The sequence below is a fragment of the Antechinus flavipes genome, chromosome 4, assembly GCF_016432865.1.
Source record: "Antechinus flavipes isolate AdamAnt ecotype Samford, QLD, Australia chromosome 4, AdamAnt_v2, whole genome shotgun sequence".
Lineage (NCBI taxonomy): Eukaryota > Metazoa > Chordata > Mammalia > Dasyuromorphia > Dasyuridae > Antechinus > Antechinus flavipes.
Genome location: NC_067401.1, coordinates 179,992,223 through 180,019,628, shown reverse-complemented (window position 1 = coordinate 180,019,628; position 27,406 = coordinate 179,992,223). Strand labels below are relative to the sequence as shown.

General features: G+C 33.1%; 1 protein-coding gene across 5 annotated transcripts in view; it reads right to left on the bottom strand.

Annotated features, from left to right (window-relative positions):
• WDR45B (WD repeat domain 45B) overlaps positions 1-27,406 on the bottom strand; it is a 141,291-nt gene that overhangs the window by 66,428 nt on the left and 47,457 nt on the right. For all 5 annotated transcript variants that reach the window (XM_051995648.1, XM_051995644.1, XM_051995645.1 and 2 more), the window contains exon 3: positions 4,286-4,387. In XM_051995648.1, the coding sequence (XP_051851608.1) occupies positions 4,286-4,387 (102 nt within the window). The remainder of the gene's footprint in view (positions 1-4,285; positions 4,388-27,406) is intronic.

Below are 27,406 nucleotides of genomic sequence, written 5' to 3'. Positions count from 1 at the left end.
TCAAGAGCAAGAAGAAAAAGAAATCTACATGATGTCATCCATATTAATATTGCTTCAAATGCACATATGGGTAAATGTATATATTATATATATTTTATGTAAAATATATATATTTTATGTAATATATATATAATATAAAATATAAACATAGATATACATATGTATGCATCTGAGTAAATGTGGGCATGTATAGGTAAATGAAGATATATGTATATGTGTATGTGAGTGTGAATGTATTTGTGTATGTATATATGTATATACATAAATATTTCTGTGCTTAACTGTAACTTACTTGAGGAGGTGAGGGGGAGGAGGGATTGAAAGAAAAAAAGAATAAAGTAAAAAATGCACAGCAAAGAACAAAAGAATAACCTTCAAGGAAGCAAAGAAAAGATGGACATTCATAATATTATCTCTACTATTATTATCTAAGCTTTCTTGAAATGGAAATTTATTGTTATATAGTTTGAATACTTCCTCATGTTTTGCTGAGCTCATGATAGTGTATTTTTCCCCCTTCTTTTTCGAATTTTTAAAAATTTTGTGTTTAGTTCATCTTTTTTATTTGAAATATTTTATAGGGCACAAAAAGACCATTAAAAAGGAAAATTAATTAGAAGTGGCACTGTCCCTACAAAGAAGCTTCTGATATTTGTAGAGAAATGTATATAGGTGTATATATATATGGTACATAAAGACATGTCTAAGATGTTTTCATAATGTTCCTCTTAATAGCTAATCTAAATAGAAATTTTTTACAAATACTCTAAATTATGATGTGGTTTATGTTTCTTAAATATGTTACCTACATATGAGTATATAGGTACATACATATAAGTATGTATGTATATGTACATGTATGTATGTGTATATATACATATATGAGCATCCTCCAAATAAATAGAGGAACATTAGGCCCTTTACAAGTAGCAAAGTAGTAATGAGGAAACTTTATACACTGTAAATAGTGCATAACTGGAACTAATAGTTGGAACTAGATGCACTGTAGTGGCTCCTTTCGACTTAATGGATGAGGATGTGAGAAAATGTGAGAATTTTACACAAGAAACTTCTGGCAACTTCTCACTCCAAGTGGAGTTACATCACAAAATCTATAGTAGGGAAGGTGAAAGAGAAAATATATCTCACTTTAACTGGCTCTACACACTACTAGTAGCCAAAGTAATTTTTATTTTGTTTTTTTCTCTATTCATAACCACCTTGCTCCTGGTATACTGTGAGCTGACTCAAGAGTGTATGCTAATAAACATTTACAAAACAAAAAATGTCCTAATGATACATTTTTAAATTTAATCTGAATAATTTACATTTTCTCCATCACTTTCTTAAGCCTAGACAATCAACAAAACAAATCAAGTCCTGATTTCTGGTTTTAGTCAATTTCTGATTTACAAGATAAAAATGTTCACACCAAAATTTCAACAAAGAGGGTAGGGTCCGTAAGCTGATTTTAGCTGGCTCCAGCACACTTTTAAAATGACCCAGCCTTCCCACAACCAACCCTCACTACCACAGATCAAGGAATAAAGAGAGTAACATCACTACTTTAAAATAGAAATAAAAAGATAAGCACATATAATGTGGAATGTGGAATATGGAAAAAGAATTAACTTGATGAGGCACGGATCACTGAAATACAGAAAAACAGAACAAAATATTTAGAAAGAGGGACTGATTTATTTGCCCCTTAGTCCTGGTTTTTTTGTAACTTAAAACTTTCATATACCTGATTATTTCACCAAAATCAAAGAAACTTCATGGAAATATGTTCATTTTTTGCTACACTGTTTCTTTAGAACTACTCTAAGGAATACTAGTGCACAGGACATTACAAATAGCTCTATATATTATGAGTCTACTTCAAACTCTTGAGAAATCATGTGGAAAAAAATAAGTTAAATACTAAAGTCACTCACTTTCAAAGAATTAAATAAGTTTCCTTCCTCGTTTACTACAATAATTTTTCTCAGAACTATAATTTCCTCATTTTTAGAGTACAGAACTCTTAGTATAGAAATTCATCCCAATGTGGCTGGTCTACAACTCACCCATAAATTATATAATATAAAATAACCCAAAGCACTGAAAAGCTAAATAACACCCAAGATTACAAAGTAATATATGTCAAAGGCAGAACTTGAACTCTGTAATTCTAGATTTCAAGCTCAACCTTTCACACTGTGCTCACCTTCTTTGATTATTTATATAATTTAAGGGGAAAAAAAAAAGGAAATACACATTTATATTTTCTCATTTAATAATAATCCTGGGAGGCAAGTACTATTATCACCATTTTGCAGATGTTAATCTAATCTGCTAATCAATTTGCAGAAATTGAAGACTTATCCAAGGTCACAGAGCTAATCATTTTGAATATAGTTTAAAATTAATATTGAGGAACCTAGCCACTCAGCATTATTTCATCCAGCTATCAGGGCAACTCAAGAAACAGAATGCTACAGCCATCTCAATTCTGAACAGAACCTCTGATGGTTTTAAAGAATACCTGAACAGCCATAAACAGCTAACAATAAAAAATCAGAGGACAGTGAAAAAATGATAACATTCTATAACTCATCCTGTGTCCATATATCGCCATCTCTATTCCTCTTTCATGCATCTTGTTTCTCTCTCTTAATTCTCTAATTTGCCCTCTCTTCCTTTAAATCTTTCTTTCCTCCTCTACTCCCTAGTTAAACTGAACCAAATATAGAACTTAAAGCTTACCTGTTATGTCCACTAAAATCTTATATTCACAGTTAGTGCTATAAATTATCATTAAGCTGAAACTTTTATACCTATCCCAAAAAAATCAAGTTAAGTTACTTTTTACTTAAAGATGGCTATTTTACTAATTTTAAAAAGTTATTCCTCACACTTTTGTTTGAAATAAAAATCACAGGTACTGGTTTAGCAAATGAAAAATAGTCAACATATTATGTCAGTGTAGAAATAGATCATTAACATAATTTTTTTTCTAAGAAATAAAAAAGAAGATACTTCTCTTGTTTTCGAATTCTTTGGTGAGAAAATTACAAATTAATCCTGTATCATTTTCTGTTCGAGTCTAGCTCTTGTAGTGAGATGAAGGGTGTAACTTTTACCAGAGCCAGGCAGAGAGTCTTGAATATGAACTCTTTGAAGTTTATTGATCAGGACCATGAATATACACCTCAAATGCTCACAGATTTGATATAAAATATACTCTTTGAAGTTCCTATAATTTTCTCTGACAAACAAGATCTACTGAGATGTAAATGATTAAGTCTGGATCTTGGTTAATTAGACAGAGATGCAAATAGTTGAGATTCTCATCAAGATAAAGTTTATCATACCATTGTCTCAAGTATCTTTCACCTAAATATCTTTAGGCTCTTTTTTTTTTTTTTTCCAAACAAAAGTGTGAAGAAATTCAAAGGTTTGCCTTTAATCAAAAAAGTGTTTGCATTTTGCTTCAGTCTCTAGATTATTAATTTATTATGTTGACAAGCAGTGTCTACTATTTCAATAAGAAAAGGGAATTTTGCTAGACAAGTTACTATAAGATTCAAGATCTGGATGGATTTTTACCTTTTGGGCCTCTACAATTTTTTCCTTGATCTTACTCAGAAGTAATTGATTTTGCCCTGATTTTGCCTAAGTCACAGTTCTCTGTCTCCAAACCAAGTATGGCGATTTAGGTGGCTTGTAATGGGCTAAATTTTAAATTCTATCTATTCTTACTGCAAAGAATTCTGCTACTTCAGGAAACGTGACCAGAAAAGGAGTGGGCCTGTTATCTTTACTATATTGAAATATCCTTCAGATGTCTGGTTTGCTATCCAAAAGTCTGGGCTGCTATCTTATACCTGTACTCAATAATACTTTTTAGTCTCTTAAGAGAAGAATACCCCATATTACTAAACTTTCAACAATCACAGTTTTCCTTGTGCCTCAGCTCTGTAAGCAATCTTGTTGCCTTCAATTCCATAATGTCCTATTCTGTTCTTTGTTCTGTACTCTCCAAAACATATATAAGGGAAATTGTTCTTTTGCTTGAGGTCTTTGACATTAATGGAAGCAAGTCATTGATTCATTTATTGACAGAGCATGCTCCTGCTAATAATTGTTATTTTGTTTAGAGAACTCCCTCAATTTACTCTTTTGTTAAAATTAAATAGTGATACAGGCTATGAGAATAAAACTAGGAAAGAGAAGTGAAAGCATCTGGAAAGTTACAAATATAATATAATGTTAAAAACTGTCAAATACATAATTACTATACCTTTATTGGGGGGATATTTTGGCTTTTTTCCACCACCAACTAATGCTAAATAGTTGCAACGAAACAACATTTCCACATGGCCAACTCCTCCTTCAAGGAATTCTGAAAAGAATTATTTTTTTAAAAAAAGGTTAATATATCAAAGATAAACACATGCAATACCCATCATTGCATTCTTACTCTTAAAAAAAAAAAATAGAGAGACAGTAAAATTACAAGCAGGGAAAGGGGGGAATTATGAGAAGGATCAATATTTTAATATCAGTCTTCCTTAGCACTAACATAAATAAAAATACAAATAATGACTAGAAAACAAAAGCCACATCATAATTTGGGGAGAGTATTTGTAAAAAAAATTTCTATCTAGACTAGATATTAAAAGTAACATCAAACTGTCTTATAAAAACACCTTAGACATGACTTTAATACAAATTATATTTCCTAAAGAATAAAAAGCACATCTTTAAATATAGTGAAAATTAAACATATATAAAAGAAAAAATTAAGCAAATTTTCAGATGACCTACATGATAAAGAGTTAAATAATCTTTTGGCACTTGTATGAAAAATGAATTAGAGAGGGGAGAATCAGAGAATATAAGGGGGTGAGGAAAGGGAAGTTAAAAATAATAGTGCAGTTGAGAGGTAATAAAGAAGAGTGTATTACAGTTGAGCAGTAATGGACTAGGGCAGTTATGATTCAAGTAGAAAAAAGGGGGTAAAGAATATTTTAAGAATAAATTACAGGTCACTTGAGAGAAAGGATTTTAAAAACAATTTTTGCTTCTGGATCATTTATCTACTGTGTTATACTATTTTCTTAAACACCATACCATTCTCTTAATCTGTTAAATATTTTAATTAAAAAACAAAGGACCAATAACTCCAAAGAAACCAAAATACTTAAGACATACATAGAGGAAGAAATTAATTTGGGCCTATCTTTGCAGAAGAGAATATAATTTTTAAAAAAAGACATCAACCTCAAAAGCACCTAATTCAAGTGCTAGATGTAACACTTTACTTAATCTCAGTTTCCTCATGTATTTTAAAAATAGGAATACTTATACTATCCATCTCAGTGTTGTCATGAAGCGTATTTCTTAGCATTATGTCAGCACAACATAAACATGAGGATAACGTTTAACAAGCATATTAAACAGCTTTGGTAATTCTAATGTTTTAATTACATGAGGCTAAGCTCCATATTCAAAATCTATGCACTCATTCATATATTAATACAAATGTTACTTTAAAGTTACTCATAACAACTCCTAGCTATACATAATTTAGTCAATAAACAATAATAATGTAGAACTAGGGAGATACTAGACAAGTCATTTACCTCAATTTCTCATCTGTAAAATAAGGTGGAGAAGAAAACAAAAAATCACTCCATTATCTTTTCCAAGAAAACCACAAATGGGATCATAAAGAATTGAACACTTCTAAAAACAAAAGGAGAACTAAAAAGGTATAGAAGTTGCACCTAAAAATTGTTTAAAAAGTTCTACTCCAAAGAATGAATATAGGAGATGGTAGAGTTGTAATGGGATATACTTTCAAGCATTGTTTCTGATATAGTTGACTAGAGTGGATTTCATTATATTCCCAAAGTTAACAAGAAATATATTTCATAAAGATTCTGGGAAAATCCTATGTTCTTTAAGATTTCCTCCAGAAACAAGACAAAACAATGCCTCAGGGTGAACTGAGAGCAGAAAAAAATTAACAAGAGTTGAGGAAGAGCAGTGATCTTCCTGGGGACAAATAAAGAAGATCTCAGGAGAGACCCCATGGAAAGAGATTTGGCCCAAGTGAAGAACAAACAGGGGCCACAGAAATGTTGAGGCTGAGACCCCTGACAAAGCTCAGAAAATAATAGTAAGACATGAAGCCTAACGCATCATTCTCCAAACCCCAAAACTAAAAAAGATTATAACAATAAGCTGCTAAATAAAATAAAAATTAATAAGCAAAGGAGAAAGAACCCAACCAGACAGCTACTATAGCAATAAAGAAAATCTGAATTCAAGAGGAAAAGAATGAATTTTTAAAAACTGCTTTTACCTCAAACATCAATGTCAAATGGTCCCAAGTCCAAATTCTTAGAACTTAAAGGATTTCAAAAATCAAATAAGCTAGATCAAAGAAAAATAAGAGAAAAAAGGGCAAACCAAAAAAAATATATATATATCAAGAAAATTGTGACAACAAAGTTAGCCAAATGAAAAAAGAAATCCAAAATATTAAGGAAACGAACAGCTCCTTGCAAACTAGAATTGGGCAAGGGGAAGTGAATGACATGTTAAGCCATCAAGAAATAAAACTCAAGGGGGCTACTAGGTGGTACAATGGTTAGAGCACCAGCCCTGAAGTCAGGAAAACCGGAGTTCAAATCTGGCCTCAGACACTTAACACTTCCTAGGTATGTGATCTTAGGCAAATTAATTTGGGCTTATCTTTGCAGAAGAGAATATAATATAAAAAGACATCAACATCAAAAGCACTGAATTCAAGTGCTAGATGTAATACTTCTCTTAATCTCAGTTTCCTCATGTATTTTAAAAATAGGAATACTTATACTACCCATCTCAGTGTTGTCATGAAGAGTATTTCTTAGCATAATGTCAGCACAACATAAACATGAGGATAACATTTAACAAGCACATTAAACAGCTTTGGTAATTCTGATGTTTTAATTACATGAGGCTAAGCTCCATATTCAAAATATATGCCTAAGAAAAGCAAGAAACAAACAAACAAACAAAAAGGAAAAATACAAATACAAAAACAAAATAATTAAAAAGAAAATTGGAAACATGAACAGAAAAACAAGTGATCTAGGGATCCAGAAAAGACAATAAAAGTATTATTAAATTACCTGAAAGTTACAATTTAAAAAAAAATCTTAAGATAATATCAAACGAAATAATTTTTCATTGCCCTGAAGATCTAGAACAAGAGGGTGAAGTAGAAACAGAAAAAAATCCACTCATCACCATGAAAGAGATCTCATGAGAAAAACCTACAAGAATATCATAGCCAAGTTGCAAAGCTCCAATGCTAAGGAAAAAATATGAGCAACAAGAAAAAGAAATTCAAATACATACAACCAGAATTTTATCCAAGACCTAGCAGTCATTACACTCAAAGACTTTTTGAAACACTTTATTTTGAAGAACAAAAGAGCTGGAATTGTGACCAAAAATAATTTTCCCAGAAAAGTTTACTATAATCCTAAAAGGGAGTGGGGAGGGGAGGAGAGATATTTAATGAAGTGAAAGGTATTTGTGATAAAAAGATCAAAACATAGAAAATTACATGGGAATCAATAAGGTCAAACTGTTTACTTCTTATATTTGAAAATAACATCAATATTCTTAAGACTGTCATCAGTATTTGGATAGTTTGAAAAGAAAGATTGGAAAAGAAAAGAAAAAAAGAAAGGTTGGGGCTGAGCTAAGTATGACAGAGGTAACTCAAAAAAATAAGACAGGGTTAAAAAAAGGTAATAAGGAGCAATTATCTCATAAATGAATCCATACATAAAGAGAGTGGAGAGCTGGTAGTGCTGAAACCTTACTCTCATCAGATCTGGGTTAAAAAGAGAAAACATAAATAAGAATAAGTGAATACAAATTCTAAAGAATAAGTGAAAGAAAAAAGAGAGTGAGGAGACAAAATGGGGAGGGGAGCACTTTTAAAAGAGAAAGAAAGATTCAGGAGAGTAGAGGAGAGAAAAGCAAAGGTTGTAAATAGAAAGAGGGTAAAAGGAAAGGGATAAGGGAGAGAATTCTTAAAAGGACATGAATTAGAGAGTAAATGGTTAGAAGTAAACTAGAGGAGGGACAAGGTAAAAAAAGACTCTGAGGACAACAGTGAGGAAAAATAGGATGAAGGAAATATACAAATAGGAATTATAACTTTGAATGTGAATGGGAAATTCTATTAAGAAAAAAACAGGCAAAGGAATGGAATAAAAATCAAATTCCAACAATATGTCGCTTACAAGAAACTCACTTTAAAATGATACGTAGAGATTTAAAATAATAAGGTGTCATCCTTCAGCTGAGATATAAAAAAAAAAGGCAGGATAGCATTCATGATCTCAAAGAAAATTAAAGCTAAAATAAATTTAATTAAGAGATAAACAGGGAAACCATATTATGATATCATAGACAATGAAACAAAATAAAGATTAAATCTATATGCACCAAATACTATATAGCATCTAAATTGTTTAAAGACAAGTTAAATGAATTACAGGTGAAAATAGATACTAATTGGGGCAGCTAGGTGGAGTAGTAGGTAGAGCACTAGCCCTGAAGTCAGGAGGACCAGAGTTCAAATTTGGCCTCAGACACTTAACATTTCCTAGTTAAGTGACCCTGGGCAAGTCACTTAACCTCAAATGTCTCATAAAATAAATAAATAAAAATAGATACTAATATTGTTGTAATATGAGGTCCCCTGTCCTTGTGGGGCAATAAGTCAATAGCCCTAAATCTTCTAACTTTGGAGTCTGCCTCAGGAAATTCCCAATCTATCTGATTCTGACTACTCCTTAGAAAACTCAGTCTGATTCTAAATAGACTATTTCTCAGTTCACTTCTGACTGAGGAGATCCTCAGTTCAATGACAATCAGCTTAAGTTGATTAAGTTGAGGAGACTACTCTCAATTCATCAGATTTTTTCCCTAGCCCTACCTCAGCTATAGAATAGAATTAACATATCTATGATTTAAAAGCTGTATAAGAGTATCTTCTTGGTACTGTTTCTTTACTGGATTCTCTTAGAATTCAGTCAGCTCAGTAATGACTTTTAATAAACTTTGCCCTTTGACTAGGAGATAGGGTCAAGCCTGCAAATTCTTTTAAGATACCTTGTGACACCAATCTGGGACTTTGGGGGTTCACCCTTTCTCAACCTCAACATTATAATAATGGGGGACTTTAACTTTCAGAACCAGATAAAAAACAAATGAGAAAAGTCAAGGAAGTAAACCGAATTTTTGATACGTTAAATATGATAGATATCTGGAGAAAATTCAATAGGAATAAAAGGAATAGTTTTTTTTTTTCCAGCAATAGCTTTACAAAATATGTAGGGCATAAAAATTTTATGGCTAAAAATAGAAATATCAAAGCTTCCTTTTCAAAACAATGCAATAAAAATCATATTGAATAAAGGCCTATGAAGACATAAAAAAAAAAAAAAAAAAAAAAAACCTAACTGGAGATTAAACAACCTAATCTTAAAGAATGAGTAGATTAAAGAACAAATCATAGAAATAATTTCATTAAAGCAAATGACAAAAATGAGATAATATATCAAAAACCTATAGTGTGGGAGTTCAAATGTTGGAGTTCTTGTTCTTCTTAAAACACAGCCGGTATGGCTTAGAGCCCTCCGAATGTCTCCAAATCCAAGGGTTTTGTCCTTTAGCCTCTGCCTCTGCTTTCTTCAGCTTCCAACCAGCACAGAAATGGAATGAATCTCTTGTCTCCTTCACTTGGGGCTCGGCTAGCTTTCTGGTGAGTCTTTCAGACCAGCTTGGTCTCAGTGGGGGAAGTGCAGGAGCCCAGCCACCAACTACAGTGGTGTGAGATGAAGATGAATCTGGTTGTCCACTGAACTCTCCACTCGTAGCTTTATCCTCTAAAAACTCTTCTTCTGCCACCAGCCAGCCAAATGGAAAATATTCTCCTTGCCTTGGAGAGAGAGCTTCTGGTGTAAGTCAGATGAAATCTCCCAAAGTGTCTGCACGAGAGTGCTCCTCTCCAATGCAGCTGAACTCTCTTCTGCGACCAGCCAGCCAAGTGTAATATATTCTGGAAGAGCTCTCTCTTCACTGGCCCTATATCTCTTCTGAGAGAATGGGATTATGGGTTTTCTCCCATAGTGCTCTCTGGTCCTAAGAGCTTTAAGGGAGGTGTGAACTTACAAAGTTACAAAGTTTACTTTGTGAAGCTGGCAAACTTGTGAACTCCAACGAGTAAAGATGCAAACACAAGCATTGTACTAATTAGTTCTACTTAGTACCTTGTTTCAGGTTCTGCCCAAAACATCTTCTTGTAAGATTAGATTAACTCTAATTAGTTAGCAGTTTGTAAAAATTCCAACACTATAGGAGATGGCAAAAGCCAGCAATCAGAGGAAAATTTATGTCTCTAAATGTTTACATCAATAAAACAGAAAAAGCAGACCAATGAATTGAGTATGCAAATAAAAAACTAAAATTCCAAAATTCCACTAAATTGTAAATTCTAAAAATTAAAGCGGAAATCAACAAAAATTGAGTATAAGAAAAAATTGAATCAGTAAATAAAACTAGAAGTTGGTGTTATGAAAAAACCAAAATCATTTGTTAAAATAAAATTTTAAAGAGAGAAGAAAATAAAATCACTATATCAAAAAATTATCAAAAATGAAATCACTAGCAGTGAAGATGGAATCAAAACAATTACAAGGAGTAATTTTACACAATTATATGTTAATAAATTTAACAATTTAAATAAAATTGAAGAATATTTACAAAAAATATAAAATACCTAGAAAGAAGAAAACAGCACTAGGACCAGACAGATTTGCAAGTGAATTTTATCAAATATTTAAAGACCAATTAATTCCAATATTAAATAAAGTATTTGGAGTGTTAAGCAAAGAAGGGATCCTACCAACCTTCTTTTATAAATAAAACAAGTATGATACTGGTACCTAAAGCAGGAAAAGTAAAAACAAAAAAAAAAGAATATTAAACCAATTTCATTAATAAATATAAATGCAAAATATTACAAATATTATATACTATGAACAACTGATTTTCATGCCAAGAATTCAGAGGTTTAACTTAAAATGGACTTTTTCAAGTATAAATTTAATATTTTATTTTTAAGTTTAAGTATAAATTAAATTGAGAGCATTTAATTAGCATCATTAGCAAGCGTTATTTCTAAGGGAGATAAACCTTCCCAGTAAGATCAAGAATATTATTCAATGATGTATTGAAAATCCTAGCAATAACAATAAGAAAAAAAAAAAGAAATCAAAATGGTCAATAAGGTAATAAAACTGTCTTTTGCCAATGATATGATGATATACTTGGAAAATCCTAAAGGGTCAAGTAAAAAGTTACTGAAATAATTCATAATTTTAGCAAAGTACAAGAAAATAAAGTAAACCCATATAAATCATCAACATTTCTATATATCACTAACAGGACCTTGTAGGAAAAGCTAGCTAGAGAAATACCATTTAAAATAACTCTAGGTAATATCAAATATGGGAAGTACACCTGCCAAAACAAACCCAGGAACTACATGAACAAAATCTTAAAAAAATTTTTTTCAATAATTAGATTTAAACAAGTGGAGAAGTATTACTTGTTCATAGGTAGATGGGAGGAATGTAACAAAAATGGCAGTTTTACCTAAATTAATCTATATATTCAGTACTATCCCAATAAAATTTCCAAAAAAATTATTTATCTGAGCTAGAAAAAAATAATAAAATTTATCTGGAATATCAAAAAGTCAAGAATATCAAAAGAACTAATGAAAAAAATGTAAAGAGGAAAAAACTTAATAACACCAAATCTTAAACTATACTATAGGGCAGCAATATCAAAACTATCTGGAGTATTGTCTAAGAAACAGAAAGGCAAATAGACATACAATTTACAGACACAAATAAAAAATAAAACCCAGTTTTGACAAGTATAAAATTTGGGGGATAAGAATTCATTATTTGGTAAAAATGTTGGGAAAGCTGGAAAGAAATCTGACAAAAACTGAACATGAACAATATTTCATACCATTTACTAAGATAAGGTCAAAATGGATACATGACCATATATAAAGGGAGACATTCCAAAAATAAATTAATATGGAACACATTACCTATGAGACTTGAATAAGTGAATAATTTATGAACAATATAGCCAAGAATACAGGAAAAATGGAATTTAATACATGTGCAAAAGTGTAAGAAAAAATTCAGTCTGAAGATACAAATTAACACAAGAAAATAGCAAACACAATTGAAAAAAAACAACACTACTGATTTTGGAAAAAGCTCAAAAATTAAATCCAGAAAGAGAAAAACTAGCAATAATTTCAAGTTGAGCCCAGAGAAAAGAATGACTTAGTCATAAAGGCTACAAAAACACTGGAATATATTAAAGATTTTTTTTTAAAATAGGGAAAATAAACTGAAAAGTAATTAAGTAGTTTAGAACTTAGATGGAAAACTCCACAAAAAGTTAAATAGATTCCACCTTGAAATCTAGAATGGAAAATTCAGTAAGTGCAAAAGTAACTGACATTACAATAAAGTCCAAAAAAAATGAAGAAAATATAAGTATCTAGTATCAAAAACCTGATCAAGAAACAAAGATTGAGGGGGGATAATTTAAGAATCATTGAACTACCTGAAAGCCATGATGCCTCTCTCCCCTCGAAAAAAGAGTCTAGATACTGTTGATTTGGAAGCCCAAAAGTTTGCGGTCATAGGCCAGTGTCACAAGGTGTCTCAAAAAAATTTGTAGGCTTGAACCCATATCCAAGTGAAGAGGCAAAGTTGTAATTGTAATGCCGTTACAAAGCAGGCTGAATTTCCAAAAGAAATCAGCACCAAAAGGGAAGCAAGAAGACACATTTACCCAGGTTTCTATCACTGATATGCCAATTCTATGGCTTATAGGTAGGAGTGGTTCTCACTGAAAAGATTATCAATCAGCAATGAATTGAGGAGTGGTCTCCAGAATCAGGCAGATCGTCAGAACAATAAGCATTTCTAAGTTGGGGGAAGGTAGTGCAAGTCAGAGGACTTAGAAATCAGATTACCAGAACAGAAGCCCCCCCCCAAGTTCAAGGGACCCCAAAACCACCACTATGAAGCTATGCCATATAAATACCATAGTTCAGAAATCTACTTAGGTTGCAACTAGAAGGCAAAGTTAAAAAAAGAAAGAAAGAATCCATTGCTCTCCCCCAGAAAGAAAGCTTATATTGAAGAAAGCAAGAAAGGTCATACTCAAATTCAGGGTTTGCAGATCAAACTGTATTCAGCCAAAAGGAAAGAGTTTAAAGCATTACAGAATGATATATCTAAAAAGACAACATGTAAAGACACACAACCAAGAATAATTTATGACTCTAAAATGAGTATAATTTTATAGGATATAGAACTTTAAAAGTTCAAAAATTCCCAAAAGATAAGAATTGAGTAAAATTTCTAAAATATAAACATAGTACACACAAAAAAAAGTATGAAGATAAATACAATGGATGATGCAATCATTACATTCTTTTTTTTTTTTTTTTTTTGGCTGAGGCAATTAGGGTTAAGTGACTTGCCCAGGGTCACACAGCTAAGACATGTTAAATGTCTGAAACTAGATTTGAACTCAGGTTCTCCTGACTTCAGGGCTGATGCTTTATGCACTGGGCCAAGATTCATTCTAAAAGAAAAAGACAACTGACCCTAAAAAAGCCCAATGGCTTCTATTTTCACACACACATACATACACACACATACACACACACACACACACACACACACACACACACACACACACACACACACACACACAGACTTGGAGTGGCTTGGTTCCATAGTCTAAGTTTTATTCTATACATTTGTCAGATCCAAGGGCTGCCTACTTAAAGATTCCTCAGGTGGGAGAAGACAAACCTGAATTTCTTGCACCTATTTCCTACTATGCAAAAGGAGAACAATGATCTCTTTACTTATTATCCTTGTTCTTGGGGAAAGAAAAGTTCGTTGACATAGAAGATTTCAGTCTCCTGTGTTCAGGATTGAGTTTCATCTTCTATTTTGCCTTTTCTTGCCTAAACTCAAGACTTCAGAAAGAAGAGAACTTATGAGGTGGGGCTTCCCATCTGATCATCTAACCATATGCTTTCAATCATGTGTTGCATTTGTTCTCCTGTTGGATACCTCTGATACACCCATCACTCAATCATGAACAGTCACATATTTGGTTATATTCTACACATCCAGTGATTCTGAATTCCTATATTCAAACCCCACTACCTAGCTCCCACCAAATGATTCCACATTTTCATCCATTGTGCCCTCTTGTTATTTTTCTATAGGCAACAAACTTGCCTTCATCCTAAATTTTTTTCCTTTCTCACTCCTTCTACCTATTACTGAAACCTGGCTCCCCCCAAAGACATGTTCTCCTCGGCAACACTTTCTAGAACTGAGTACCCCTTTCCTTATCCTTGTCTAACTGGTCAAGATAAGGAAGTTGCGATACAGTGTTGCCCTCACTACCACTTCTAAGTTGTCTTCATTATTAATTTAAGTGCTCTTTTTTTGAATTTCATGCTCTTCTCTAAAACATCAAATCAAAATGCTGGTAATTGAGAAGCTACCTCCAGGTCACATTCCTTGGATACAATGGCTACAAACATGTCTACTATGTCTCCCCTAATCTCAAAAGGCCTTCAATTTATCTTTTAGTTCCAAAGAACTATTATTCTATATTGCTTCTGTCCTTTGTGACTAAATTCAACAAAAACTCCATCTGCAATAGAGGTATGCACTTTCCTCTCTCTTTATAACTTCTTATAGTTAGGCTTTCAATTTCAATATTCTTATCAAAACTGTATTCTCCAAAGTTACTAATCTTTTTTATTTTGTTAAATACTTACTTCCCAATTATATGTAAAAAAAATTAATTTTTTTAATTGAGTTAAACTGTCTCTTTCCTTGTTAGGGTCAAAGAGAGGTCAGGGCAACACAATTAGGATGTGACACAGGCATATCTGGCCTGGAGATCCCCTGGGGTTATTGGTTATGAGCACATAGGGACCAGCTTTGTGGGTGGGATGTCCAACCTCACTCTGAAGTTGAATCAGGAACGAGAAATGTCTCTGTCTCTGATTGGCTGTGCCTGTGACATCATGGATCCGATATAAGCTCAGTGTGGGAAAAGCCCGACTCTTTTTTTCACTTGGAGCTCTGCTAAGAGAAGGAACTAAGAGAGTGAAGGAGTAGGATATAACCCATGTGAATAAAGTTCCTGAACTTGTTGGTAAATACTCTAGGATGCTCTGTTGTGCTTTAACTGCGTCCTTGTGAGACAGCAGCCAGAGGATTTCTGATGACCTCAGCAAGAGATAAATTTGATATTAATATTTACCAGAGATTTCTCTGAAGCCCTGGGAATTAAGAAAGACTGGCAATAGGAAATGCAATGATAGCATGTTGCATTTCCTTCCAACCCCTTCCCCTTGGCAAGGTAAGCAATATATCTAACACACATGTAAAATTATGCAAAACATTTATCTATATATGTGTGTCTGTGAGTACATTATGAGTGTATATATATATAAATATATATATATATATATATATATACAGATACATATTTGTATCTGTGTATAATATATGTACCCATAAACATATCAGGGTTAAACTGTAGCTTGCTTAGGGGACATGGGAAGGGAGGAAAGAATAATAAAATAAAAAGTGCACAATATAGGAAAAAACAAACCTACAAGGAAACAAAGAAAAGATGGACAATTCAGAATATAATGTCTTCTATGCTTTCCTGAAATGGAAATTTGACATTTTCAATCTTCCCTTATGTTCTTTTGCCTTTTAAGTTTTTTATTATTTTCTATTTTAGCTTCAAATAAAAAACAATTTTTAAGTATACTTCAATATTTCAACTAAGAGTTGAGTTTTCTCTCTGGAAGTAGATAGCATATCATGGGTGCTTTGGAATTGGAACACTGTGTTGATCTAAGTAGCTAAGTCTTTCATACCTTTACAATACAATACAACACAACCTTCTTTTTCACATCTTTACAATATTCCTGTAATTGTGTGCAAAGTTCTGGTTCCAGTCATTTCACTTTGCATGAGTTCATATAAATCTTCCTAGTGATGAGATTAGTGGTAGTTGTGATGAGGTGCCAGGAGGAGGGACGGGACCCTTGGGAAAGAATTAGCAAACCTGAAATCTGTGGCAAAAAAGGATTTATTGGCACTGAGCAAAAAATATGGGCAAAAGTCCTGGCAGGGCAACTTTCTAAGAAAATGTTAAGCACAATCCTGTTTAGGATTTCTGCAAAGATTTAGGATTCAGAGTTGTCTTTTTTTTTTTTTTTCCCTGAACCTGCACATTATTCTTAAAGCGTAATAGTATTTCATCATTATTATATAACACAACTTATTCAATCATTCCTCAGGTGATGGGTATGACATCAATTTCCAATTCATTACCACAACAAAAGAGCTAAAAATATTTCTGTTTAGACCTTTCCCCTTTCCTTTTCTCTTTGAGATGAGATGATACTGAATTGTTTTTATTTATATCTTTAATCAATAATGATTTAGGACAATTTTTATATGATTATTGATAGCATAAAGTTCTACTTTTTAAAATTGGGCTGTTTATATTCTTTGATCATAATGAATACTTTTTTTATAAGTTTAACTTAGTTCTGTTTAATAAGTCCTTAATCAGAGAAATCTGCTGTAAAAAATTTTCCCAATTTCCTATTTTCCTTCTAATTATGGCTATAAAAGTTTTGTTTCTACAAAAACTTTAATGTGATTAAAATTATCTACTTTATTTCCCATAATCCTGTCTATTACTTATTTGGTCATCAGTTCTTTTCTTATTCATAGATTTACTAGGTATACTTTTCAAAGTTCCCCAACTTACTTATAATATCACCCTTCATACATTTTGAACTTATCATTTGAACAGTCATTTATCTATTTTAAACTTATCCACATACATGGTATAAGATGTCACTTTCCATTAAACTACTTTTGAATCTTCCCAGCAATTTCTGTTAAATGATGAGTTCTCATCCAAATATTATGTTGCTATAGTGACTTACCACTATGTATGGTATTCCACTGTTTCTCAGCCAGTCCCAGTTTTTTATTGAATTTTGATGATTACTACCACACAATATAGTTTAAAATCTGGTGCTGCTGGGCCACCTTCCTCCACTTTTCATTTTTCAGCAATTACCCCCAATATTCCTCAATTTTTGTTCTCCAGATTAATTTTGTAAGTATTTTTTCTAATTCTATGAAATAATTCTTCTGGTAGTTTTACTGGTATGACAGACTAAGTAAATTAAATTAGGCAAAATTGTCATCTCATTATATTCTACCCATGAGCAATTAATATTTCTGTTTTCTATTTCTATAAAAAGTGCTTTGTAACTGTCCATTTAGTTCCTGGGTTTGTCTTGGCAGATATGCTCTACATGTATTTTAAATGCATTTATATCTCTTCCTGCTGAGTTTTGTTGGTACTACACAGAAAGGAATATATATATATATATATGAATTTATTTATATCCTTCAACTTTGCTAAAGTTGTTCATTGTTTCAACTAGTTTTTTAGATGATTCTCTAGGGTTTTCTAAATAACTCATATCTACAAAGAGTGACATGAACTTGTGAATCGCTCCCTTATTTTCTTCCCCAAACTTTTCCTTCCCTCTTTATTCCATTCCCCATTAATCTACATACCTAATCAGGCTCCTATTGATGTAAACCCACTTCTGTAACCGGACCTTATCTTATGTTACCTTTTCCCCACTTTATCCCTTTCCATTTATCTACACATCTTGTCCCACTAGCATTACATACTCTTCTGTACCCCAACTTATCCTTTATTACCCATTAATCTACACACCTTGTCCCACTGTCATAAATTCTACAAATTCTTAATGCCTTTCAGTTCTTCCTCTGTACCCCATTTATATATCATAATTACTATCTTTACCTTTTTCCTAAACAATTTTGTTTTGTACAGTCAGATCATACTCAACACTGCCCCAATCTTTCTTCTGAGCAACCCAATTACTAATGTCAATCTTAAACATATGGTCTACATTTCTATGTAAAAAACAAATATTTTGTCCATGTTAAGCTCCATGAAATTGATCTTGGACATTGGCTATTTTGTGTTAAAATTTTTTGATGTCAAATTTTGTTAAATTTGGGTTTGGTTGAGAGACAAAGTCCTGAAAATCATTGAATATTCATTTTTTTCATTCAATATTATGGGTATTTTGCTGGATATTTTTAGGCTGGGGGCTTAATTCTTTTCATTGACAGAATATGTGATTCCAGACCTGCAATTCTTTACTGTGGCTCCTGCCAAATTCTGCACAATTCTCATTGTAGTTTCAGCATATTTCAATTTTTTTTTCCTGTTTCTTGAAAATTTTCTCTTTGATCTGAGGGTTTCTAAATTTGGCAATAATCATCCTGTTTTCCACAAAGGATTTCTTTGGTGATTTTTTTTTCTATTTCTACTTTTCCCTCATGTTCTATCCTCTCTGTAAATTCCATGGTCAGGACAATTTTCTTGGATGATTTCTTACATTACTTTTACATTATTATTATTTTTTTTTTTTGGAACTACTTTCAGGCACTCTAATTATTCTTACGTTTTCTCTTCTTGATCTGTTTTCCAGCTGTCATTGTTTTATAAAATGTTTCACATTCTGTTCTATTGTTTTCATTGTATTTCTTAGTCTCTTATAGTTTCACTGGCTTCTTCTTACCCAATTCTAATTTTCTTTAACATTCTGTCATTTCTTTTCTAGTTAGTTCACTCTTTTTCCATAAGCTTATTTTTCTTGGGATGGTTTATATTTATTTGTTTTTGTCTTTTCTGAATTTTTCTATAAATTTTCTTTGGGAAAGAAGCCATTTAATCTTACTCTTTGGGATAGAAGCTTTTTTTACTTCATTGTCCTCTGATACTGAACCCTGGTTTTCCTATTCCCATAGTTAAGTTTCTATGGTTGGGTTCTTTCTTTGCCTGTTCTCTCTTTTTTAAGTGAGCAGTATTAGGAGAAGCACCTCTAACTGTGAGAATGATGGTGTCCCCTTACCTGGAACTCCAAACCAAAAGCCTCACTCTCCTGCAAATGTCTGCAACTAACAGAGTTTCTGCCCCAACGCTCTTCTGCCCTATGCCGATTCCTTCCTGCCCAGGGTTGAGTCTCTGCAGTACAACTGGGCCATTCCTAATCAGCAGGTTTCCTCAGTGTTCTGGGACTCAGACCCCCAAACCTCTCCCTATTGCACCGTGCACTGCACCCCACACCCCACACACTCCCTCCCCACTCCCACTGAAAAGATTACTGATGAAGCAAACCCAGCTAGCCTCAGGGGTCCCAACTTCCTGTTTCTGCTTGCCTAGAGATGTTTGTGTTTCACAGATCAGGTCTTCTTGAGTTGTGCAGGAAGGCCCCTGTTCTGCCCCAAATCTTCTTTGTGTTTGAACATTCTATGTTTGGACCCACACTTAACACCATATACCAAGATAAGATCAAAATGGGTCCATGACCTAGGCATAAAGAACGAGATTATAAATAAATTAGAGGAACATAGGATAGTTTATCTCTCAGACTTGTGGAGGAGAAAGAAATTTGTGACCAAAGATGAACTAGAGACCATTACTGATCACAAAATAGAAAATTTTGATTATATCAAATTAAAAAGCCTTTGTACAAATAAAACTAATGCAAACAAGATTAGAAGGGAAGCAACAAACTGGGAAAACATCTTCACAGTTAAAGGTTCTGATAAAGGCCTCATTTCCAAAATATATAGAGAACTGACTCAAATTTATAAGAAATCAAGCCATTCTCCAATTGATAAATGGTCAAAGGATATGAACAGACAATTTTCAGAGGATGAAATTGAAACTATTACCATTCATATGAAAGAGTGTTCCAAATCATTATTGATCAGAGAAATGCAAATTAAGACAACTCTGAGATACCACTACACACCTGTCAGATTGGCTAAGATGACAGGAAAAAATAATGATGAATGTTGGAGGGGATGCGGGAAAACTGGGAAACTAATGCATTGTTGGTGGAGTTGTGAACGAATCCAACCATTCTGGAGAGCAATCTGGAATTATGCCCAAAAAGTTATCAAATTGTACATACCCTTTGATCCAGCAGTGTTTCTATTGGGCTTATATCCCAAAGAAATACTAAAGAAGGGAAAGGGACCTGTATGTGCCAAAATGTTTGTAGCAGCCCTGTTTGTAGTGGCTAGAAACTGGAAAATGAATGGATGCCCATCAATTGGAGAATGGCTGGGTAAATTGTGGTATATGAATGTTATGGAATATTATTGTTCTGTAAGAAATGACCAGCAGGATGAATACAGAGAGGACTGGCGAGACTTACATGAACTGATGCTAAGTGAAATGAGCAGAACCAGGAGATCATTATACACCTCGACAACGATATTGTATGAGGACATATTTTGATGGAAGTGGATTTCTTTGACAAAGAGACCTGAGTTTCAATTGATAAATGATGGACAAAAGCAGCTACACCCAAAGAAAGAACACTGGGAAACGAATGTGAACTATCTGCATTTTTGTTTTTCTTCCCGGGTTATTTATACCTTCTGAATCCAATTCTCCCTATGCAACAAGAGAACTGTTCGGTTCTGCAAACATATATTGTATCTAGGATATACTGCAACATATCTAACATATATAAAACTGCTTGCCATCTAGGGGAGGGGGTGGAGGGAGGGAGGGGAAAAATCGGAACAGAAACGAGTGCAAGGGATAATGTTGTAAAAAAATTACCCTGACATGGATTCTGTCAATATAAAGTAATTATTAAATAAAAGTTTTTTTAAAAAAGTCTATGTTTATCCTGAGGTTTTGTTATGGGAGGGAGGGGGGAGAGAATCTAGAGAACTTGAAATTTACTGATCTACTCCTCCAACTTTCCAGAATCCTCCCTCTAATGCAATATTGAATAATTGTAATGATGACCCCGCTTGTTTCACTTACTGAGAAACTTTCAAGTTTAAGTGCATTACTGACAATTTAGACACAGCATAATTTTTTCAGAAATGTTCCATTTATTCCTAAGCTTTCTAGTTTTTTTGTTTTGATAATAACTTTTTATTTTCAAAATACATGCAAAGAGAGTTTCCCACATTCACCTTTACAAAATTTGTGTTCCAAATTTTCCTCACTTCCCCCATCCCCTCCCCTAGATAGCAAGTAATGCAACATAGGTTAAACATGTGCAATTCTTCTAAACATATTTCCACATTTATCATGTTGCACAAGAAAAATCAGATCAAAAAGGAAAAAAAAAATTAGAAAGCAAACAAAAATCAAGCAAATAACAACAACAAAGGTGAAAATACATTCAGTCCCGACAGTCCTCTTTCGGGATGCAGAAGGCTCTCTCCATCATAAGGCAGCTGAAATTGACCTGAATCATCAGTGGTTAAAAAAAGCTACATCCATTACAGTTGATTATCACATAATCTGTGTACAATGTTCTCTTGGTTCTACTTACTTCACTTAGCATGAGTTAATATAAGTTTCCAGGCCTTTTTCTGAAATCATCCTGCTGATCATTTCTTTTATATTTTTGCATGTGTGGGTCTTTTCCCTTTTTAATGACTTCTTTGGGATACAGGCCCAGTAGAGACACTGCTGGACAGGTATGCATGGTTTGGCATGCCTTTGGGCATAGATACATCAGTTCACAACCCCACCAACAATGTATTAGGGTCCCAGTTTTTTGGGTTTTTTTTTAATATTCTTCCAGCTGTTCAGATCGAACGTTATTTGTGTGAAAACTATTTTTGTAATTGTGTGTATATATAGTTCCTGGTTTTGTCTTAGCAGGTAGACTCCCAAATTTTATATTTTCTACAATTATTTTAAATGGAATTTCTCTCTCTCTCTTGCTGCTGGACCTTTTTAGTATTTCTACTAAGAATGGGCATTATGCACTATCAAAAATTTTCATCTTTGGATTTAAACATGTAATTTTTGCCTTTTTTTGTAACTGATATGGAAAATCAGACCTAGCTATTAAAGCAGTCCTGCATTCCCACTTGGCAAAATGTATCTTTGTGATTTTTGTGACATTATTGTAATCCACTAGCTAGTATTTTATTTCAAAATTTTTGCATTAAAATTCATTAAGGAAATTAGTTTATAGTTTTCTTTTTCTGAGCTCTCCCTGTATCAAAATCATCTTTGTGCTTTAAAAGGAATTTGTATAATAATTTACCTCTCTGTGTATCTTTTGTAAATAATATATTTTTGAATTCTAGTTTCTAATCCATTATAATCCATTTCCATTTACAAGTGAGTCCATTCCATTCTCATTCACAGTTAAGATTACTATGCGTTTCCCTTTATCCCATTTACTTTATATTTTCTTTTTTTTAGTCTTTCTCTCTGTAGAGCAGTTCATTCCTATAGTTTGGGAATTCGTTCTTTAAATGTTTGTTAGAATTAATTCTATGTCTATCTGGTCCTAGGGATTCTTTTTCTTAGGAACTCACTTAAGGCCTGTTCAATTTCTTTTCCTAAGAAAGAAGTATTTAACTATTCTATTTTCTTTTGTAGTAACTTGAGCAGTTTATATTTTTGTAAATCATTCACTTCACTTAAATTACAAACCTTAATGAAATACACTTGGACAAAATAACTTATAATAATTGATTTAGCTTTATCTTCATTGGTAGTACATTCATACTTTTCATTTTTGAAACTAGAAATCTAGTTTTCATCTTATATAAAGGCAAATTAATCAATGGTTTTAATTTTATCAATGGTTATCAAATGGTAAAATGGTTTACATTGTATCAAATTAACCAATAGTTTATCTATTTCATAAAACTAACTTTAGCTTTATCGGTTTGATGGGGTTTTTTAATTTTAAATTTTATCAATTTGTCCTTAAGTTCTTAATTTGTTATATATATATATGTATATGTATATGTGTATATATATGTATATGTATATATATGTATATATATGTGTATATATGTGTATATATACATATGTATATGTATATATGTGTGTGTATATATATATGTATATGTATATGTATATATATGTGTGTGTGTGTGTATATATATATATATATATATATATTTTTTTTTTTTTTTTTTTAACTGAGGCAATTGGGGTTAAGTGACTTGCCTAAGATCACATACCTAGGAAGTGTTAAGCGTCTGAGACAAGATTTGAACTCAGGTCCTTCTAACTTCAAGGCTGGTACTCTATCCACTGTACCACCTAGCTGTCCCATTCTAATTTTTTTTAATTGCTTGTCCAATTCATTTGCCTGTTCTTTTTTCTTTTAAATAAAACAAAATAAGCATTTGGAGGTATAAATTTTCTCCTAAGAAATTACTTTGACCAATTCATTCTGTAGAATTATTCAGTTTCCAATTAATTTTTAATCCATTTCCTTTACTGAATGTAATTATTACATTATGATCTTAGAAATATGCATTTAACATTTCTGCTTTGTTGCATTTTTTGTGACTTTTTATGACCTAATAAATGGCCTGTTTTGTTAAAGGCACCATGTACAGCTGAGGAAAAAAGTATGTCCTATTCTCATTTCGATTTTTCTATTCTCATTTCGATTTTTCTATTCTCATTGAATTTTCTCAGAGCTCTAACATAGGTAACTTTTCTAAAATTCTATTCATTTCCTTAACTTTTCTTATTTAGAGCAGGACCAGGAGATTATTAACTCTATTAATACTATATGATGATCAATTCTGATAGACATGGCTCTCTTCAACAATGAAATGAATCAAATCAGTTCCATTTGCTCAACAATGAAGAGAACCAACTATACCCAGTGAAAGAACTATGGGAAAATGAATATGAACCACAACATAGCATTTCTACTCCCTCTGTTTTTGTTAGCTTGCATTTTTTATTTCCTTCTCAGGTTTTTTTTAACCTTATGTCTAACTCCAATTTTTCTTGTGCAGCAAAATAACTGTATGTATATTTATATATATATGTGTGTGTGTATTATATATATATAGTATTTAACATATACTTTAACGTATTTAACATGTATAGGTATGCCTGCCATTTTGGGGAGGTGGTGAGGGAAAGGAGGGGAAAAGTTGAAAAAGAGGGTTTTGCTGAAAAATTACGAATGAATATATCTTGTAAATAAAAAGCTATTAAAAAAAAACTTTTTAAATTTAATTTGTAGTTAAATCCATCTAGTTCTGAGAGGGGAAATAAGTCCCCCACTAGTATAGTCCTTTAATTCCTCAAATAATTCATTTAATTTTTCCCTTAAGAATTTGGATGCTATGCTATTTAGTACAAAAATGTATTATTATTGTTATTATCATCATCATCATTATTTCTTCATTGTCTTTGGTACTTTTGCTTTGTCTGAAATCATGACTGCTATCCTTGACTTCAGCATAATAAAACCTGGTGGAGTTTGCATCTGTTTTGAGCGTTTATTTTTGTTTTGCTTTGTTTTGTTTTTTAACGACATATTGTTGGATTCTGGTTTCTAATTCTTCTAATGTAATTCATCATTCTGTGCCAATCCACTTCCATTTATATAAGTGAATTCATCCCATTCACATTCACAGTTAAGATTACAAATTGCATTTCCCTCCATCAATTTTTTAGTCTATCTTTTTAACCTTTCCCTCTCCTCTGTTTTGTCTTCAATTATTGTCTTCCTTTATTTGCCCTCCCTTTTATTGTGCATTTTTTATTTCCTCTTTCCTCTGTCTCTTTCTCCTCTTACTTCCCAATTAGATAAGATTCATTAAATTCAAGCATTTGCCTATACCTACATAATTTTCCTTATCTTCCTTTTTTATGTTAATTTTCCCTATTCTTCCTTTTCCTTCCTCCTTCTTCCACCATTTTAAAAAACTATTCCAATACAATCAACTCAGCCCATGTGAATGTAGAATCCACAAATTCTTAAAGTTACATCTATCACCTTCCAAACAGTAAACAATAAAACATGTAAACAATAAACAGCAAATCTTCTTTAGTATCTTTGATTTATCTTTCACATTTACTTTTGTATGCTTTTCTTAAATCTGTTTGAATGTCAAATTTTCTATTTCATCAGGAATGTTTAAAATCTCTCCAAGTCATTAAATACCCATTTTTTACCTTGCTGGTACACTATTTTTGGTTCTAAACACAACTTTTTTGCCTTCTTGAATATCATATTCGAAGCCCTTTGCTCCTTTAATGTGGCATCTGCTAAATCTTTCATGATCTTGACAGTGGCTCCATTATATCTTAATGGTTTCTTTCTAGCAGCTTAAAGTACATTCCTTTCACCAGGAAGCTCTGGAATTTGGCTATAGTATTCATGGAAATTATTACTTTGCAATTGCTTTCAGTTGGTAATTACTAAACTCTTTAAATTTCTATTTTACCCTCTGATTCTAGGATACTAGAACAGTTTTAATTTATAAGTTCTTGAAATACAATATCTAGTCTTTTTATCATAATTTTCAGATTTTTCAGGTCAGTTGTTTTTCCAACAAGATACTTTACATTTTCTTCCAATTTTTTTTCATCCCTTTGACCTTCTTTTATTGTTTCTATTATTTGATTATTTCTATTGTTATATCATTTGTTTCTGCTTGCCATTTTCATTCTAATTTTAAGGAATGATTTTCTTCAGGGAGAATCTTTTTCCATTTCTTTTATCTTTATTAAAAAAAAAAAAAAAACAGCATAGAAGAAAAGCAGAAAAAAGACCCACCAAAAGTAAACAGAGGAACATCCTAAAAATCAAAATCAGAGACAGGAAAAAAGATAAAAAGTTAATCTGTCCCCCTGATCTTTGGGGGGAAGGGTTGGAAAGGCCCTGAATTGAAACCCCTCCTAGTTTTTGGGAGGGCAGCACCTTCCTCTTTATATGAGAAACTCCAGATAAGTAATCTCCTCCTATGACTCAATTGGAGATCTTGGCCAAGAGCATTATCACAACCTCTATTTAAAGGTCCCCAGCTCCAGGCCAAAAACCACAATATAATCAAAGGCTGTGTGCCCAAAGCTTTGCAAATAATCCTAACAGGATTTTGCCAGCTAAGAAAGCTGTTTTCGACTTCCGGCCAAAATGGCGGAGAGGAGGCACACAGCTGTGTAGCTCCGCGTTTTTCTCTCACTATCCATTTCATTACAAGTCTCTGAATTGATGCTTGACTGAAAAAAAACCCACAAATAGTTACCAAGAGAAGCCATCCTTGAGTCTCGCCAAGAAAGGTCTGTTTTTGCGCGAGGGCTGGGACGGTTTTGGATCGGGCGCAGGGTGCGGGCAGGCAGCCGAGAGCACAGCAGGCAGCTGAGAGCATGGCAGGCAGCTCATAGCCGAGCAGACTGGAGAGGGGGTGAGGTGTGATCACAGCCATCTCTGCGGAGAGAGCTTTGCTACAGGATTGGATACTTTGCCCTGGCAGCAAGCCAGCAGAGCCCAGTAGAGAAGCTAAAAACACAGGGGGGGGGGAATGGAGGGAGGGGGAGTGTGAAGGGGGGGGTGAAGAATACAACCCCAAACAGCTGGAGCCTCTCAGGTCCTGGCCACCCCCTCCCCCCTACAGTGACTCAGCACACTCTGGGATCTCAGAGCACAGGCGCAGCACAGTAGGGCTAGTGCCTCGCTGCTGCCCCCGCAGTCTGTAGAGGAAGCTCGGTAACACCACCCAGCCCCTCCCCAAAAGAAAGCAGTCTCGATTTAAGGGTTTTTTCCTTTTGTTTCTTTGCTAGTTTGTCTTTGATTCTTTGACATAATGAGCAAAAAATTGAAGAGGACTTTAACCCTTGACAGCTTCTATACAGAAAGAGAGCAGACTCCAAATCCTGAGGAGACTAAAAACAGACAGTCTCCAGGTGAATCCCCAAAGGAGGAGATCACCTGTTCCTCAGCACAGATGAACCTCATAGAAGTAATTAAAAAGGCTCTCACAAGGGAGCTAGAAGAAAAATGGGAAAAGGAGAGGGAGGCTTGGCAAGAGAGTCTGGAGAGGTCATCCCACTCATTTAAAGAGAGAGTGGATAAAGAAATAAAATCCTTGAAAAATAGGATTAGTGAACTGGAAACAGAAAATAGCTCTCTAAAAAACAAAACTGGCGAAATGGAAAAAAATTCCACAGAACAAAAGAACTCAATGGGACAATTAGAAAAAGATTTTAAAAGAGTGAGTGAAGAAAACACTTCATTAAAAATCAGAATTGAACAATTGGAATTGAATGACTCGAGGAGACAAGAAGAATCAGTCAAGCA